General features: G+C 54.5%; 6 protein-coding genes across 6 annotated transcripts; 4 read left to right on the top strand and 2 right to left on the bottom strand.

Annotated features, from left to right (window-relative positions):
* Nucleotides 1-1,003: 1,003 nt before the first annotated feature.
* AB675_5807 (uncharacterized protein) lies at nt 1,004-3,983 on the top strand (the record flags this gene model as incomplete). Its single annotated transcript, XM_018146045.1, has 4 exons — nt 1,004-1,496; nt 1,550-1,654; nt 1,702-3,540; nt 3,619-3,983. The coding sequence occupies 4 exons, from the start codon at nt 1,004-1,006 to the stop codon at nt 3,981-3,983; spliced, it is 2,802 nt and encodes a 933-aa protein (XP_017998682.1).
* A 468-nt stretch (nt 3,984-4,451) lies between these two features.
* Nucleotides 4,452-5,693, bottom strand: AB675_5806 (Phosphatidylserine decarboxylase proenzyme 1, mitochondrial; the record flags this gene model as incomplete). Its single annotated transcript, XM_018146044.1, has 1 exon — nt 4,452-5,693. One exon carries the CDS (start codon nt 5,691-5,693, stop codon nt 4,452-4,454), a length of 1,242 nt encoding a protein of 413 aa, XP_017998886.1.
* A 928-nt stretch (nt 5,694-6,621) lies between these two features.
* Nucleotides 6,622-8,808, top strand: AB675_5805 (uncharacterized protein; the record flags this gene model as incomplete). Its single annotated transcript, XM_018146043.1, has 1 exon — nt 6,622-8,808. The coding sequence occupies one exon, from the start codon at nt 6,622-6,624 to the stop codon at nt 8,806-8,808; it is 2,187 nt and encodes a 728-aa protein (XP_017998745.1).
* Nucleotides 8,809-9,283: 475 nt separating this feature from the next.
* AB675_5804 (uncharacterized protein) lies at nt 9,284-9,736 on the bottom strand (the record flags this gene model as incomplete). The annotated part of the gene is made up of 1 exon (XM_018146042.1): nt 9,284-9,736. The coding sequence occupies one exon, from the start codon at nt 9,734-9,736 to the stop codon at nt 9,284-9,286; it is 453 nt and encodes a 150-aa protein (XP_017998715.1).
* Nucleotides 9,737-10,204: 468 nt separating this feature from the next.
* AB675_5803 (Methionine aminopeptidase 2) lies at nt 10,205-11,539 on the top strand (the record flags this gene model as incomplete). Its single annotated transcript, XM_018146041.1, has 1 exon — nt 10,205-11,539. The coding sequence occupies one exon, from the start codon at nt 10,205-10,207 to the stop codon at nt 11,537-11,539; it is 1,335 nt and encodes a 444-aa protein (XP_017998800.1).
* A 929-nt stretch (nt 11,540-12,468) lies between these two features.
* AB675_5802 (putative transcriptional regulatory protein) lies at nt 12,469-14,833 on the top strand (the record flags this gene model as incomplete). Its single annotated transcript, XM_018146040.1, has 4 exons — nt 12,469-12,719; nt 12,766-12,904; nt 12,952-13,802; nt 13,849-14,833. 4 exons carry the CDS (start codon nt 12,469-12,471, stop codon nt 14,831-14,833), a joined length of 2,226 nt encoding a protein of 741 aa, XP_017998769.1.
* Nucleotides 14,834-15,208: the final 375 nt, after the last annotated feature.

Here is a 15,208-nt window from a genome sequence, read left to right as displayed (position 1 = left end):
CGATCTGTACTTTTGAGAAGTGTTCGAAGCATGTCTGCTTACAATCCGCTCCTGCGGAGATTTGACCATGATAATCGACAAGCTGCAACGCGTTGTAAGACCTGGACGACCAAGTGGTGTCCCTTTGGAAGGCTACGCTCTTGACATGCTCGCCGTCAAGGTTGCCAAAGCCTCATCCTTTGCACATCGTATCTCTGCGTCAGTCGTGAGTCGTCGAGGACTGGCCGGATAGTGATGTCAAGTAACCGCCGTAGACGTGAGTCGACCAGTGTCAATCGTCACGCATCAGGCCCCGTCTCATATGCGTCTCGCTTCCCTACCAGATCACATGGCTTTAAAGTCAGCGCGATCTCTCCGCCGTCGATGGCCGCGATGACCTTACATGATTTTTGAAGTCAGCAGAGAAAAGGGATTTCGAAGAACAGTTGCGATATACAGTATGCACGTCGCGCACAGGGCTCGATACCCATTGGACAAATCCCAGAGCTTAATGGGGCCGAATAGCTTGGCCGGGACTTCACCTCATCATTCCTGGAGTCTCGACCAGCTGTCTGTTATTGCCGTCGGTCTGTTGTAGATGTTTCATTGATTTTGATTAACTTTGGCGTCTGTGTTGTCGACGATGGTTTTCTCGCAACTGGTGGCTCTTGCCAATGGGAGCTGGCGACCGCCTTGAAGCGCTCTTACCATACTCTTGTGGCTCCTTCCGTTCCTTTTCCGCCAGTAGTGCTTGCCCGCGTCGTCGGTCATAATGTGCAACACCTGGCCCGGTCTGAGCCTTTTTGGTTTCCAATCACGTACAGAGCTGTGTTTTAGCCAGCCAACGTACGAGCTCCTGTTCGGTTCAGGTCGTATACTCGATGCTAGCTGTCGAGTGTGGTCCCGGCAGCTCTGTTGACGCTTTACGTTGATCTCACTGGCTACTGCACCACGTAAACCTCGGTCTTTGCTTCATCGCTGTCGGCCGCTTCGGTATACGTGGACGAAAAGTTGTACCATCATCATGTCTTGGAAGTTTGCTGAGCTCAAATGGCGTCAAGACCTGGGTATCTACGAGAGTTGGGATGGTAGAGATGTCGACTGGCTGCCCCTCGAGCGCAAGAGAGCGATCAGAGCCTTTCAAGAGAGGCAGAAGGTCTCTCACCCTCATCGCAGGTCCATATCGTTGCAGCATTTCCCAATGAAGCAGGTTACGCGTGATGGTAGCGACGGTAACAGTGAAGTGCAAACGCTCCCCGCACTTCCTGCGCTGCCTTCTCAGAGAAAAGAGAAAGCCTCAAACATTGAGGAGTGGTGCCAGCAGAACAAGGAAGACTTTCTTCGACCATTGGCACTTGATTGCAGGGCAGGAGAAGACACTCTGTCACCAGTCCAGAGATCTCACAGCTTTTCAGCTGTCAAGAACCGTCCGGGACAAGTCCAAGCAGCTCCTACAGATTCTGAGGACGAAAAGCTGCGAGAAGCATCACCTAACCACAAAGAAGACAGTCAAATAGGTCAGTGAACATACCTTCTCAAGTGACAAGCCCATCTAATGCTAGAGCCTCAGGTCCAGGCAGCTCCCTGTATCCCAGTAGTGCTGCTGAAAGTCGTCTTTCGACAGGTCTCGGGAGCCGCGAAGAGTTGAGACGGCTCCTTGAGCACGTTCAACCGCGTAAGTCCTAAGGACAATACCACTAGCTGCCTTCTAACCTCCAGCAGCAGCATACAGAACATCAGCAGGGTCTTCAGAGGCGGACGGAAGCTCTGGTATCTGCTTGGTTCGTTCCCTCTTCTCCTCCCGCAACCAGACCGCTGACATTCAAGCGAAGGGATTCGAGCAGCTTCAGCCCTGGTGCTCAAGCGCCACAGACTTACTGTCTTCCAGCATCACGACCAGAGACTTCTTGAGGTTCGCTGGAGGCAAGTACAGGCTCTTGAACAGCAAAAGAGTCCCGGCTCCTTGCGACATCGCGTCACCTTCAGACACCTCGGCAACAGCCCTTCCATCAACAGTGTCTAGGCACCGCTCAACCTCGTTACTGCTGCCCCATTCAAGAATGGCAGACTTTCGTCCGCGGTCCCGTAGTAATGTCGGCAGCCCCTTCCAAGATCGAAGCCACGATGTTCAGCAAGGAAATGCAGTGGCTCTGACAGCAACGCGCCGAACCACGCCAACATACCCGACACTCCAAGAGGCACATGCATCTGTGACAGGCAGTCTCGCAACGCCTCACATGCAAGCTGCCACTCCTGATACAGATACCCTCAACAACGTGTATGCTCGGCCACAGGCTGGATCCTCGATCCGCGACCGTACTACCAATCATTCGGCAGCCTGGAGTCCTTATGACAACGCCAATATTGACACACTTGCGTATCGACCAACTCCTCGGATGCCATTCCAGCAACCGGAGTCTCCAGATAGTCTCGAACATGACTTCCCAGGGGAAGTGGTCGACAACCCTGCTGGCCTGCGCTTGGGCACCAACGATGTCGCTCTGAGATCAACCTGGAGCAGCATCCGCCAGAGTCCTGCCACACAAGCCCATCGCGCGACCTATGTGCCCTCAGAGGAGTCGTCAGGTCTTGGGGGAGCCGCTCGTACAATTCATGTGTCTCCAGAGGCCACCCGGAGTCCTTTACGATCCAATGGACACCGTATTTCCTCCTCGCCTCCTAGCTACGGCTCAACACGGGACTTGCTTGGTAGAAGTGGCGCGAATGGTCTCTCTCTCCAAGAAGCAACATTGCCGCTTGTTCCTGTTACCAATGGTCATAGACAATTGACAGGCTCTACCTTAGGGGAAGACTTTGCTGTGCACACTCTCGAGCCGAGTCATCGTCGTCAAAATGGTGTCACTTCCAACGAATTGGGTGCTTATCCATTTCCTGTTGCGACATCTGATTCGATCGGTCGCTTCAATCCCTCCACTTTTCCCGTGGCATATGGTCCCGTACGGCAGCCGAGCGGTGGTGCTACAGACACAGCATCGGATGACGAAGATGTTGACCGCAGTCTCTTGGAAACCGACCACGCGCGCAACAGCCATACAGGCACCAACGGCTTTCCGACACGAGAAGAGGATGAAGCCTGGGAGACCACACAAGGTACAGACACTCAGCGCAACTCTACTGTACCTGATGGTAGCATTCCAGCTTTTGGAAGTGATCTTGCTGGAGGTCGTGCCACTGTTTGGTCTCCGCTAGCGCCTAGCAACCAGAATTTGGGAAGTGAAATCACTCGATTGCGCTCGGCTAACAACCTGCACAACAACGAGTCTGCACACACTGAGATTCTACAAGGTTCGCGCGATTTCAGTCCATTGCCTGCAACACCTGAGGACACAGACGACTGGCCTCAGCCATACCTTCCTCGAACGCGTCGCTACAGAAGGAATCTCAATCATCAAGGAAATACCGACAGCCTCACAGGTTCTCCTGCTCTGTCCCGACAGCCCGCCAACTCCGATACGCTGTTCGAGATGGCGTCCGACGATTCTACCAACGACGAGCGCGAAGCGCGCCGTCGTGCCATAGAAGCAGAGATCGAGCGCTACGGTACGCTTTCTTCTGTTCTCTACATACTTTCTCGCGTTTTCACTCCTAATTTGAGCATTTTGCTGACAATTACTCCAGATCCAGACAGAGCCCGCCCCGTCCGCGTTTTTCGAAACGCAACTCTATACCACGATCGCCGCGTTTTCGCTATCCAGAACGATCGTGGTCTCGTCTCCCGCCAGCGCCGCCTCACCAGCGTGCTCCTGGTCGCTTCTCTGGTCGTGCTTCCGTTCGGTGGCTTTGCTATGGTGGACAGCATCGCCAACAATGGCGCGTGGGCGCGTGGCTTCCTCTTGGAAGTCTCTACCGCGTGTGGCGGCGTGCCCGTCAACCACGTCCACCAGGAGGACGCTGTGCTGGCCGCGCGGTGCCTTCGCTTCGGCTCGGTGTTCGTTGTGGCTGCGTGGGGTGTTTTCTTTGCTCTTCTGCTGAAATATGCCTGAAGGGAGAGTGGGAGCGCGAGGAGGGCGCTTGGGTTTCGATTTTGGCTGGTTTTCGTTTTTAGTTTTGTATTAACACCATTGGGAGGACTCTGGGGAGCTTTTTGCTGTGGTTTTCTGGGTGGTTGTCGGTCGTTTTTGCTTCTTTTATGTATCAATACCACATCTTGAGAGGACAATTTGCGAGTCTTTGGTGACTTTGAAGCGTGCTTCGCGTGAGAGAGAGTGGCCTTACCTGAGGCTCGAGGTCAGTTTCGATATGGCTTGGGTGAGTCGCGGTTCTAGGTTACTTGTGATTTCGATACATTTCGCCTGAGATTCACTTGCCTGAGCTGGTCATTCAATTTTGAGCTGCAATGGGGAACTGCAGTTCTAAGGCTTGAATGACAGGATTGAATGGTGATCGTCAATCTGGTGCTTGCATGATCAAATTCAATGAAGCTTGAAATCTGCGGTAAGATCCGCTTCTACCTACTGCTTTATCTGCTTCTGAGCATCACTGCCATCCGCCTCTTCCACATAAGCCAAAGCCTCGCCAACTTTGACCTTCTGCCCACTCTGTACGTTCCACTTGAAGCTCCCATCCGCCGGCGCTTCGAAGACTAGCACGATCGAGCTACCCAGCTGGAATCCGCCCATCTCTTCGCCACGCCTCAGAGCGTGTCCTCCAAGCACGGACGAAGCAGCGGTATATACCGCTTCGGAGAAACCCGAGTAAGGCTCGCCCCGCTCCGCCGCCTCAGCCGCCTGGCGATCTGCTTCCGTGTCCGTCGTCAAAGAGTTGGTGCGCAGCTCCTTGTCAAAGTTGATCTTGATAGAGCCAACGTTAGTAGCGCCGACGGCTGTGTAGCTGAAGAAGCCGTTCTTCCAGCGGCCCAGAAGGACGACGCGTTCGTTCAGGGTGAAGAGTCCGGGCAGTGTACGCTGGACATAGGGGCTGACGGAGTAGAGCTCGCCGGCGAAGTGTCTCCGAGAAGAGCAGATCCAGGAGACGGGGGAGTGGAAGCGGTGATAGTCGCCGGGAGCGAGGTAGACGACGATGTAGTAGAGGCGGGTTGGGGTGGACGTTGAGCCGAAGGGGTTCCACCAGGGCGCGTCTGTGGAAGCAAGATCGTTGGCTACTTCTGCTTCAGACTTTGGGGATGAGCTGGTCGAGGCGTCGGTGGGGCGCTTAGTGGGTTCTGTCTTGCCGGAGAATAGGTTGGGAAGGGAATAGGATATGCCGTTTACATTGGCGAATTCCTGATCGTCGCGGATAGCCTCCGCTTCTGGTGAGTCCGGTGCGGCAGATTGCGGGTGTGCGTAGATATGCCCGGACTGTTGTTCCATCGGATCTGCTTTCTCGCTGGTGGGCGTGGAGGGTGTTGATGGTGGTGTCTGCCCAAGGAGGGCATCAAGAGTGTAGGTCATGCCTTTGACTTGTTCGACTGTGCCGTGCTCGATGGCGCCGAATTGCAAGACCTTGGCGTCGGCAGGAGAAAGTATGGCGTTTGGGTCAGGATCAAGTGGTCGCACGCCGGGCTTCAGTCCTCGGTAGAAGAACGACGCGAGATTGGGATATGTGTGAAGATCCGATTCGGCGACTTCGCTGAAATTCACGCCGAAGATCCAGCCATATAGCTTGAAGCCCGGGACTCGCAAGTAGTATGGGATGTCAATCTCGTTAAACTTGCCCCATACTCGAGAGATGGCTTTGAGTGGCAGAGTAGACATAACAGAGACCTGCCATCCTCCTCCAGAAGGATAGATACGTTGTCGCTTTGGGGGCCTGCTGGAACCGGCGTCCGAGTCCGAGTCAGGAGGACCTGTATGCTGCTCTCTCCTTTGTATACGCCATAGCTGGTAGACTCCAAGAAAGGCTATGCCCACAGCGACGGGTATAGGTTTCCATTGTATCCTGGTGTTATTCCAAGCCTTGCCCAGGCGGGAATTGAAGCTCTCTTGCTTGTACCGCTGCTCTTGTCGTCTCGCGGACCTGGTATGGCTGAATTCACGCTTCTGTAGGGCCTGAAAGTGCGTTGGCCTGGCGCGGTGGGACGGGGGCCTGGCAGGTGAGAGCTCCGCTAGGCCATGTCTGAATACAAGTGGCTGCTCGAGCTGCCGAGTAAGAAAAGGCCTCCTCGTTGCGCATCTACAGGCCATGGTGGCGCAAGGAGCTACCGCCTACTGGAGCAGAATCTATGGGTCGCTTTCATGCAGCCATGGCCGTCGAGACAAGTTTTCGAGCGCTGCGATGCGTGCACGAGATGAGACGGTATTGGGCGAAAATGGGACTTTGATTGAGATGTGTTTGCGACGGCAGTTCTAGGGGCGACCCTCGAAGCTCACATACAGGCGTCTATGCTGGAGCTCTGCAATGTGAGAGTCGTGGTGTTGCTGTTGTGGCGTATTGGTCTGATGCCGTTGTGACGAAAATAGCTCGCGGGCAGTTATGTCACCGCCGCCGCGAGGCTGAACCGCAGCCTTTCTCAGATGGCGTAAGGAATGGGAACGACATGTCTGTGCTCTTACACTACACCACAACACAAACTTCACATTATCTCTCATCTCTCTTTGAGACGGGTCGTGACTTCCCATATCTCTGACCGGTACCAAAGATATCAATGTCACACCGCTCGTTTCAGTCATTCCGGCAGTAGGCATGTCGTCCTCGAATGGCGCTTCCAGCGCCGAACCAGCACCACATAGTCCAGATGTTGTGAACCTCCGAATTACATATCTACTCGGAGGAAACCCTCGGCCTCCGCACAATGTTGGGGCAGTGCCAGCCGATACCACAATTGGCGCACTCAGACTTCGCCTACAAACCGAACTGCTCGAGACACCTACACCTCAGGAACAGCGGCTGATTTACCAGGGCCGACCTCTTCTGCAAGACAACCAGACACTGAGGGAGGCATTGAGGATAGATGGTCCGGCGGGACTTCTGCCGTACACTTTACAAATCATCATACAGACTAGGCCGGCCGCCTCACACTACCGGCCACCTCAGATGGCTTCTGCACCAGCAACAGACGGCATGCACGCTGGACAACCACATCCCCCGGGCACAATGCTCACTGACCGGACCGCTGAGGATGACATGAGAGAGGTTGATGACTATCGACGCCGCTTCGACCAATTCATTCAACAGGGACAGCAGATGGCGCTTCAGCATCATCATCTACAGCTACATCAGCAGCAACATCAGCATCAGCATACTGGGGCCATGCTACATCAGCAAACCGAGGCTATGCTACAACAGCATCGACGCGCTGTTGAGCTCGCCCGAGCCCAGCATCAACGTCAAGTTGCTAGAATTGCGCAAGCCACCCAGCAGCTTGAAACACCTGACGGGCCTCAGGAGAACCCAGCCGTCGCCACTACCAACGGCCAACCAGCTAGCCAATCTGTTGGCCTACCCCAGCCGCCATTGATCGATGCCCCTGGGATCAGTCCATCTTTCACGCAACCACAAGCCTCAGCTCAGCGTCCACAGCGGCTGGACACTCAAGCGCCAGTCCAGATGCCACGACCTTTGTCGACGCCTCCGCTACCACGGCCCGGTCACTTTCATACTCAACTTCCGACTCTTGCAAATCCCAACTTCCCACTACCGAGACCAGGCCACTTCCCTCCCCAGGTTCCGAGGTCTGTATTTCCTCTATTTGAGCCCTCGCGACCCGCGGCCCCACAGACTCAGGACCGCGTCTGGCTTCTGTCCTCGCCACAAGGACCTCGTGCTCTCCTGTTCTCACCTAACCACGGCTACTTCACCAGTACTCCGCCAATCCGGAGAAGTCTCGTTCAGGACGCGATTCGTACCCGAATTGCCGGTAGGACAACCGTAAGGACAACCGCAGCCAATCCACCAGCGGCGGCAGCAGCGGGAGCAGTGGCCAATCCTTTACCCGGGCAAGTAGCTTTACGACAACCTGCTCAACCGGCGGCTGGCGCGGCAGCTCAGAATCCCAATGATGGCTTCCTGGCTTTGGTCAACAACCGAGCCTGGCTGTTTCTTAGGTTGTACATGTTCGCCTGGGTTTTGTCAGAGCCAGGAACTTGGCGTCGATGGTCTTTGCTGGGCCTCGCGGTCCTCATCTCTCTACTACCGACTGACAACCCAATCAACACTGTTCTCCGCGTGGCGCGTAGGCACTTCGATGCCTTGGTTGGTCCGCCTCAGCCTCAGCCTCGACCTATTGCTACTGCTCAACTACCGAACGGAACCGCTCCGAACGCGACTGGCCAGCCACCTCAAGGTACAGTCAACATAACACCGGAAGAAGCAGCAGCACGAATCATTCGCGAACGCAACGCAGCCCAGCGCCAGCGTCAAGCCAATCCCAACGTCATGCGGGATCTTCTGTACAGGATCGAGCAAGCCCTTGCATTATTCCTGGCAAGTCTGGTACCAGGCGTTGGTGAGCGGCACGTTGCAGCGCGCGAAGAGCAGAGACGGCTTGAGATGCAGGCAGAGATGGAGCGGATCAATGCCGCACGGGCTAGGGAGGCTGCAGCGGAGGCTGCGTTGGATACATCGACTCAGCCCAGTCAGGGTGCTGGAAATGCTGAATCTACTCCTGCGAGTGAGTGTACTACGGAGACGACACCGACTGAAGGAGCAAGTTCGGCAGCAGCAGAAGCAGTGCCAGCGCCGGAAGCCACTAAGAGTGAACCCGCCGCTCAGTTGCCATTGCCGTCATGGGGAAGCGTCGAGCAGACGACGTCCACAGCGTCCACGTCGACTGGCGTAGACACACTCGCGAACGGCTACAACGCGACGGATGAGTCTCAACCACAACCTCGGGCCAGACATGCCACCGTTGACGACGATGTCCCGGAGTAGTCCTTCAGCGATGGGGTCTCACGGCTTCCACGTCCTCGCCAATCCTAAATGCAGATCACTTGGTCTCCACGCCTGAAATGCGGCGTTACCTCCAGGTCCGGTACTCAGTCTATGAGGGCTACGGATGCCTTGTCCTTGGGTCACTTGCGATCGTCCAGTCTTTGGGTTTGCGAGCGCATTGCAACACACGTTGACCATTGGAAGGACAGAGGCGTAAGAGTTTCGTTCAGTCGCTCAAGTACACCCGATTTCTGTACCAACACCGGCGTCATTAATTCACGATACCCCCATCAAGCATTCTTATGGCCAACAAGCGCGGGAGGCTGAGTGTCGAAATGTCCAAAAGAGATTTCGAAGAATCATTCGCGTCAAGCGGCCCTCGCAGTTAACAGAAGTCTTTCTCTCCAATTTCAACATCGTTGAAGTCTCCTCTTGGTGCTCCCTGTTGGTGAGGCCCTGCCTTATACTTGACAACCTAAGCGACTTCACCGTCCCCCTTCCTCACAATCACCGTCCTCTCCTTGCCCTCCGGACTCCCCTCCTCATCCCCCGTATTGACCGTTCCGACCTTCTCAACCATCAAGATCCCCGTCTCCTGCTCCACCCACGGCCGGTGCCTATACCCCAAGGGAACATTGAAGAGATCGCCTACATTGATGCGCACGGTCTCAAAACCCTGATCTTCGTGTTTGGAGGTGAGGTCAGTGGCGATGTCCATCATCAGAGGGCCGCCGGAGATAACGTAGAATACTTCATCAGTGTTGGGGTGGGCGTGCCAGATGAAGGAGTTGGAGATCGTGGCAATCTTGAAGGAGTGGGTGTTGTTGGCTGTGAGGATGTGCTGGGGCCGCCAGTGGGTTGTGAGGAGGGATTGGGCGTCGCGGAGGTTTGTTGGGGCTTGGTGTGTGGTGGGTTTGGGGGTGGTCATGGTTGCTGTTGTGACTCAAAAGCCGGGAAAGAGCCTTCTGAGGACATATATACAACTCTTACCTGTATGGTTGGCGTTCTTTCTGCTTCGATGGCCAGGAACAATTGTCTGCCTGACCGCAAATCACCTGAAGGGCGTGAAGGCTTAAACATGCACTAGCAGACGAACGAAGACTTCTCGAGCTTGTAATCACGATTCACGGGGGGCTAGGACGTGACTGTCCTCAGAAGTCAATGCCAGGAAGACATATTTCAGGCTGGCTGAATACGCAGACAGTGAGGCAGTTTCCTTACCGCGAGGCTAATGATCGATCCGAGTCGTGTAGGAGATAAACTGCAGCAATCTCCGCGCACACCCGTTGAACTTCCGTCGTTTTCCCCGCTGTCATCCAGAAGTTAGAACTTTGCTTGCAGACTTAAACGACCATTCCGCCCCTCCTACGCCTGAGTCCCTTTGACATCAGCCACCATGGCGGCAAAAACAGCCGACGACCTGTCGAAGCTCGCGCTCAACGGTTCAAAAGACAAGTCCGAGCATGCCTCAATACCAGGCAAAACCAACGGCACCAATGGAAATCTAAGCGACCAAGACGATGATTCGGAGGACGATGGCCCTCAGGATGCAGGCGCGCCCGCCGCAGCCAAAAAGAAGAAGAAGAGAAAGCCCAAGAAGAAGAAAGGTGGCCCCAAGCAACAGACAGACCCACCACGAGTAAAGCTCTCACAGATATTTACCAGTGGGAACTACCCTGCAGGCGAAGAGGTGCCTTACACAAAGTACGACAATGCCTATCGCACCACGAGTGAGGAGAAGCGGCACCTGGATAGGGTCAAGAGCGACTGGCTCAACGACTATCGCCAGTCCGCTGAGATCCATCGACAAGTGCGGCAGTGGGCGAAGACCAACATCAAGCCTGGAATGAGCCTGACTGAGATTGCCGAAGGGATTGAAGAAGGCACACGCGCTCTCACGGGTCATCCGGGGCTCGAGGAGGGTGACAACATCAAGGGAGGCGTCGGCTTTCCCACAGGCCTGAACCTCGACCATATTGCGGCTCACTACAGTCCCAATGCAGGAAATAAGACTATTCTGCAGGAAAGTAATGTCATGAAGGTCGACTTCGGCGTGCATCTGAACGGCTATATCGTCGACAGCGCCTTCACTATGGCATTTGACCCCAAGTACGACAACCTGTTGACCGCCGTCAGGGAGGCGACCAACACTGGTGTACGTGAAGCCGGTATTGACGTGCGTGTGGGCGATATCGGTGCCGCGATCCAGGAGACTATGGAGAGCTACGAGATCGAATTGGACGGCAAGACGTACCCAATCAAAGCCATTCGGAACCTCAATGGCCACGACATTGTGCAAAACAGCATCCACGGCGGCAAGTCTGTTCCCATTGTCAAGTCAAACGACCAGACAAAGATGGAGGAAGGCGAAGTCTTCGCTATTGAGACGTTTGGATCTACAGGACGGGGATATGTCACTGACGATCTGGAGTGCTCGCATTATGCGCTGAAAGGTGATGCGCCCAATGTGCCGCTTCGTGTCACCTCGGCGAGGAACTTGTTGAGTGTGATTAAGAAGAGTTTCGGCACTCTGCCGTTCTGTCGGCGGTACCTGGACCGACTGGGTCAGGAGAAATATCTGCTAGGACTGAATAATCTGGTTAGTAGCGGTATTGTGGAAGCATACCCCCCCTTAGTGGATGTGAAGGGGAGTTATACGGCACAATTCGAGCATACGATTCTGCTCAGGCCGACCGTGAAGGAGGTTGTCTCGAGGGGTGACGACTACTGAGATTATTGCCGTCATGAGAATATGAACATATGATCAACTAGGGATACTGCATACCCGAGCGTCCGAAAGATTATGAAACTTTTCGAGAGACGTGCGCCGCGAAGCCAGACACGCATTCAAAAGCTTTTGAACAGTCTCAATACCAGTTTGGTCGTGGTGATGCTTGCCATTCCTGGTTGCGCCCTACTTCATGGGGACTGCTCGTCATCCGGTTCGCTAGAAGGGCCATTACACAACTTGCCTGCACGCGACGCCGTACTCTGCGCGAACGTCCTTCCAATTCTCCCATCTGTCAGCTTGCCAAGTTGCGACCCCAGCCTATCGTGCTGAATGTCAGCCAGTGGCCAGAACCACGCAAGTACGCTGTGTCATTGGCTTAGTCCGAGGTGGGCATACACATCGATGCAATTGTCACACAACGTCATGGGGTCTTCCGGATTCTTTTCCCACTAGCCGGCCCACTAATCCGCGCCATGGACGCCGACAGTACAGTCGTGCGGAGTTGTTCTTCCGATGCAAATCTCTCCAGATCCAGTCAACGCTGAGTGGAGGGTTCACGAGTCCTGACAACGGGTTTTCCCTGGCCTCGTGCGGAAAATCCTCCGTACCAGCCTGGAGCTCGACCTTGGGCCTGGATTGGACACCGCATCGGCACTAGGATCTTTGCATTGCGATGATGTGCGACTCACACCATCGATTTCGATTGCCTGCTATGGAGCTTGGCTCACTCGCCACCCCAGACGGTCTTTTCAGGCGTTACGACAGGCACTCTTAGTAGGGACTATGTATTTTTCAGCCTCACGATCCTTGAGCACAACAAAGTCACGATCCACGAGGTTGCGCTCAAACCTGTGTCCAATCAACGAGACGCGATCTTGTCAAGCGAACACACCTTCGCGAACATCATTTGACACCATCACAGCTAGGTAATGCCGCCGAAACAGAAGAACATTCCTATCGCGCCCGGCACGGCGGAGCAAACTCAAACTCGACGTCCTACATCCTTCAGCAATGCCGGTTATCGTTCACCCGAGCTGCCAGCACGAGTCAGGACTGGTCATGCATGCGACAGGTGTCGAGAACTTCGAGCGAAGTGCTCTGGAGGACATCCTTGTGTCAAGTGCAATAAGGATAAAGCATCATGCCACTACAGTGACCGCAAGCGCGAACGCAACAAGAAGTGAGTGTTTGGGAAAGCGGCAAGGCCATCAAGCTGATCTGGCTAGATTCCTGGAGCGGAACACCGTAGAGATTGCAGCATTGAGCAGCGACAAGCGGCGCCTAGTCGATGCTCTGACGGCTGTAACGGAGGAGTCTGAGCTTCAGCCCGCGCGTCACGCTCAGCTACTTCGCTTGTTGGATGACGTGCGTACATTCTGCGAATTTCGTGTTGCTGGCTTAACACATCGCAGATGAAACCTCCGGAAGACAGCGTCGAATCTTCCGGCTCTGCTCAATCCCAACTATCTGGCACTCGTTCGACGAACGCTCCAACAGAAGTCAGCAAGACGACGAGCAGCTCGATGGACATCGACGAGGGAGTCAAAGAATTCGATGACGAGACGCGTGGCGAAAACCTCGTCCTACCTGATGTCGGCTCTCCTGACCGCATACGAGAGCTCACTGATGCCGTTGATCTGGACTATGGAAATGGTATGCCGGGCCATGCGGGGAAGATGGCGAACGTGGCATGGCTACAACGGATCAAAGGATATCTCAGCGGCAATACGCCCCACCTAGAGTTCGACCTGGGAGATACAGAGATCGATGAGTTGACTGTCCCCCAGGCCAACCTAAGTTACTGGGCAGAGGACGACGATTTGCTCAGCATCGATGAGGATTACGTTGAATCTTATCAGCTGCCTCCACTACAAGTGGCCCTCATACTCACCGAAAGCTACTTTGCAGCCACGCACGGAGCATTCCGCTTCGTTGATCGTGAGGAGATCTTGGCAGAGGTTCAGCGGCTCTATGCCAGCATCGAGCCAACGCAGATGCCGACCTGGACACAGAGACTTCTGCTGGCTTTGCTGAATATTATGTGGGCAGTTGCGGCGAAGTGGCTTTCAGTCACGCATTTGGATAAGCGGCAGATATCTGATCACGGCGTAGGCACATCATTCGATCATCATCTGACCTTTTACGCGCGAGCGCGCGGTCTAGGTCTCGATCATCGAGTGCTGGTGGATCATCCCAGCTTTGAGATGCTGCAATCTATGTCAGTTCTGGGATTTTATCTGCTCGTCAATGGCAGCATTCACAGGTAGGAACATCAGCATAAAACTGCACACCTTGCTGATTGCCAGCAGAGCATGGAATATCATTGCCCAAACCATCCGCCATGCGACCGCACTTGGGCTTCATCTCAAGGTGACGGATGCAGCAATGTCGGAATCTCAACACAAACGAAGAGCTTGCGTATGGTGGTCCCTTTACCGAATTGAAGTCATCTTGTCAGAAATGACGGGGAGGCCTAAATGCCTCCACGAGAATGAAATGACCGTGCCCTCCTCGATCATATCAACACCAACTTCTCTAGGACCAGACCACCTGTACCAACCGATAGCAGGCTTCAACGTGGATTCGAGTGCCCTGCTAAATGAGTTCATGGGATCTGATCTGGATCTGCCTGCACGAACAGAGGCTTTTTCCGGCGGTAAAGTAGTATGGTCCAATTTTGCACCAATGACATTTCCCATCAGTGATGTCTGCTTTGCGCTCGCTCTCGACTTGACCCGAGTCAGCGACAAAATCGGCTCGACAATTTACCTCAGTCCAGCGGATCTAACTTGGGCCGACGTTCAATCTAGTCTCCTACGACTCGAAAGGGACATGGCGGCGTGGCAGCAAGACTTTGCAGAAAAAGCGCCGTCTGGAACAGCCATAGAAGTCGACCCAAGATCTGCCCTCGAGCTGCAGCTCAACTTCTTCAGCTTGCAAATGATTCTTTACCGGCCATTCCTCTGCGAAATCCAGATCGACGAGGAGTCTCGCGAGTCGCATACGCTCAACCTACGGTGCACGCGCGCCTGTGTGCGTGCTGCCGTCACTCTGATGGATCATCTTCCCGACGCTCCTGTACCTCACCAGGTGGCGCTCATCATCCCTTGGTGGCGTCTGCTTCATTACATCACCCAAGTGGTGGCTGTGATCGTGTTGGAGATGTGCCTCAATCTTCAGCACATGCACCGGAGCGAGATGGAGGGTTTGATGACGAGTCTCAAGAAGGCATTGTACTACCTGTGGGCGTTCGCAGCGAGAGCAGGTCCGCGTGCCGGGCATGGTGTCTCATGAGGGTAATGGCGGAGAAAGCAGCATCGAGGTGTGGGCAAGAAGACGTGCTGGCTGATGAAGTGGGATCTGAGCATAGGCCACCAGCATGGGATGAGCAGGATGAGCTGTGGGTTGCCGATGCAGTTGGGTCTATTGGGCGCTGAATTGGCAGAAGCCAAAATGCGCCAAGTCGTTGGTCGAAGGGCAACTGAATTATAATTTAGAGCGTGTATGACAGTACTAAGTAGGGAAGCCAGGCCCGCAATTTCGATTTGGGCTATTAAAGCCTCGTCCAATTCTATATGAGCAGAGTCATGTGGTGCGATGGCGGCCGGTCATCTGCTGTCAGATCGAGACTTGGTCATTTCTGCCGCTGCACTCAAGACTTGAGGTATG

The sequence above is a fragment of the Cyphellophora attinorum genome (assembly GCF_001299255.1).
Source record: "Cyphellophora attinorum strain CBS 131958 chromosome Unknown Contig17, whole genome shotgun sequence".
In the NCBI taxonomy this organism is placed as follows: domain Eukaryota; kingdom Fungi; phylum Ascomycota; class Eurotiomycetes; order Chaetothyriales; family Cyphellophoraceae; genus Cyphellophora; species Cyphellophora attinorum.
The sequence above is the reverse complement of the archived record's forward strand: the minus strand, read 5'-3'. Positions and strand labels throughout refer to the sequence as shown.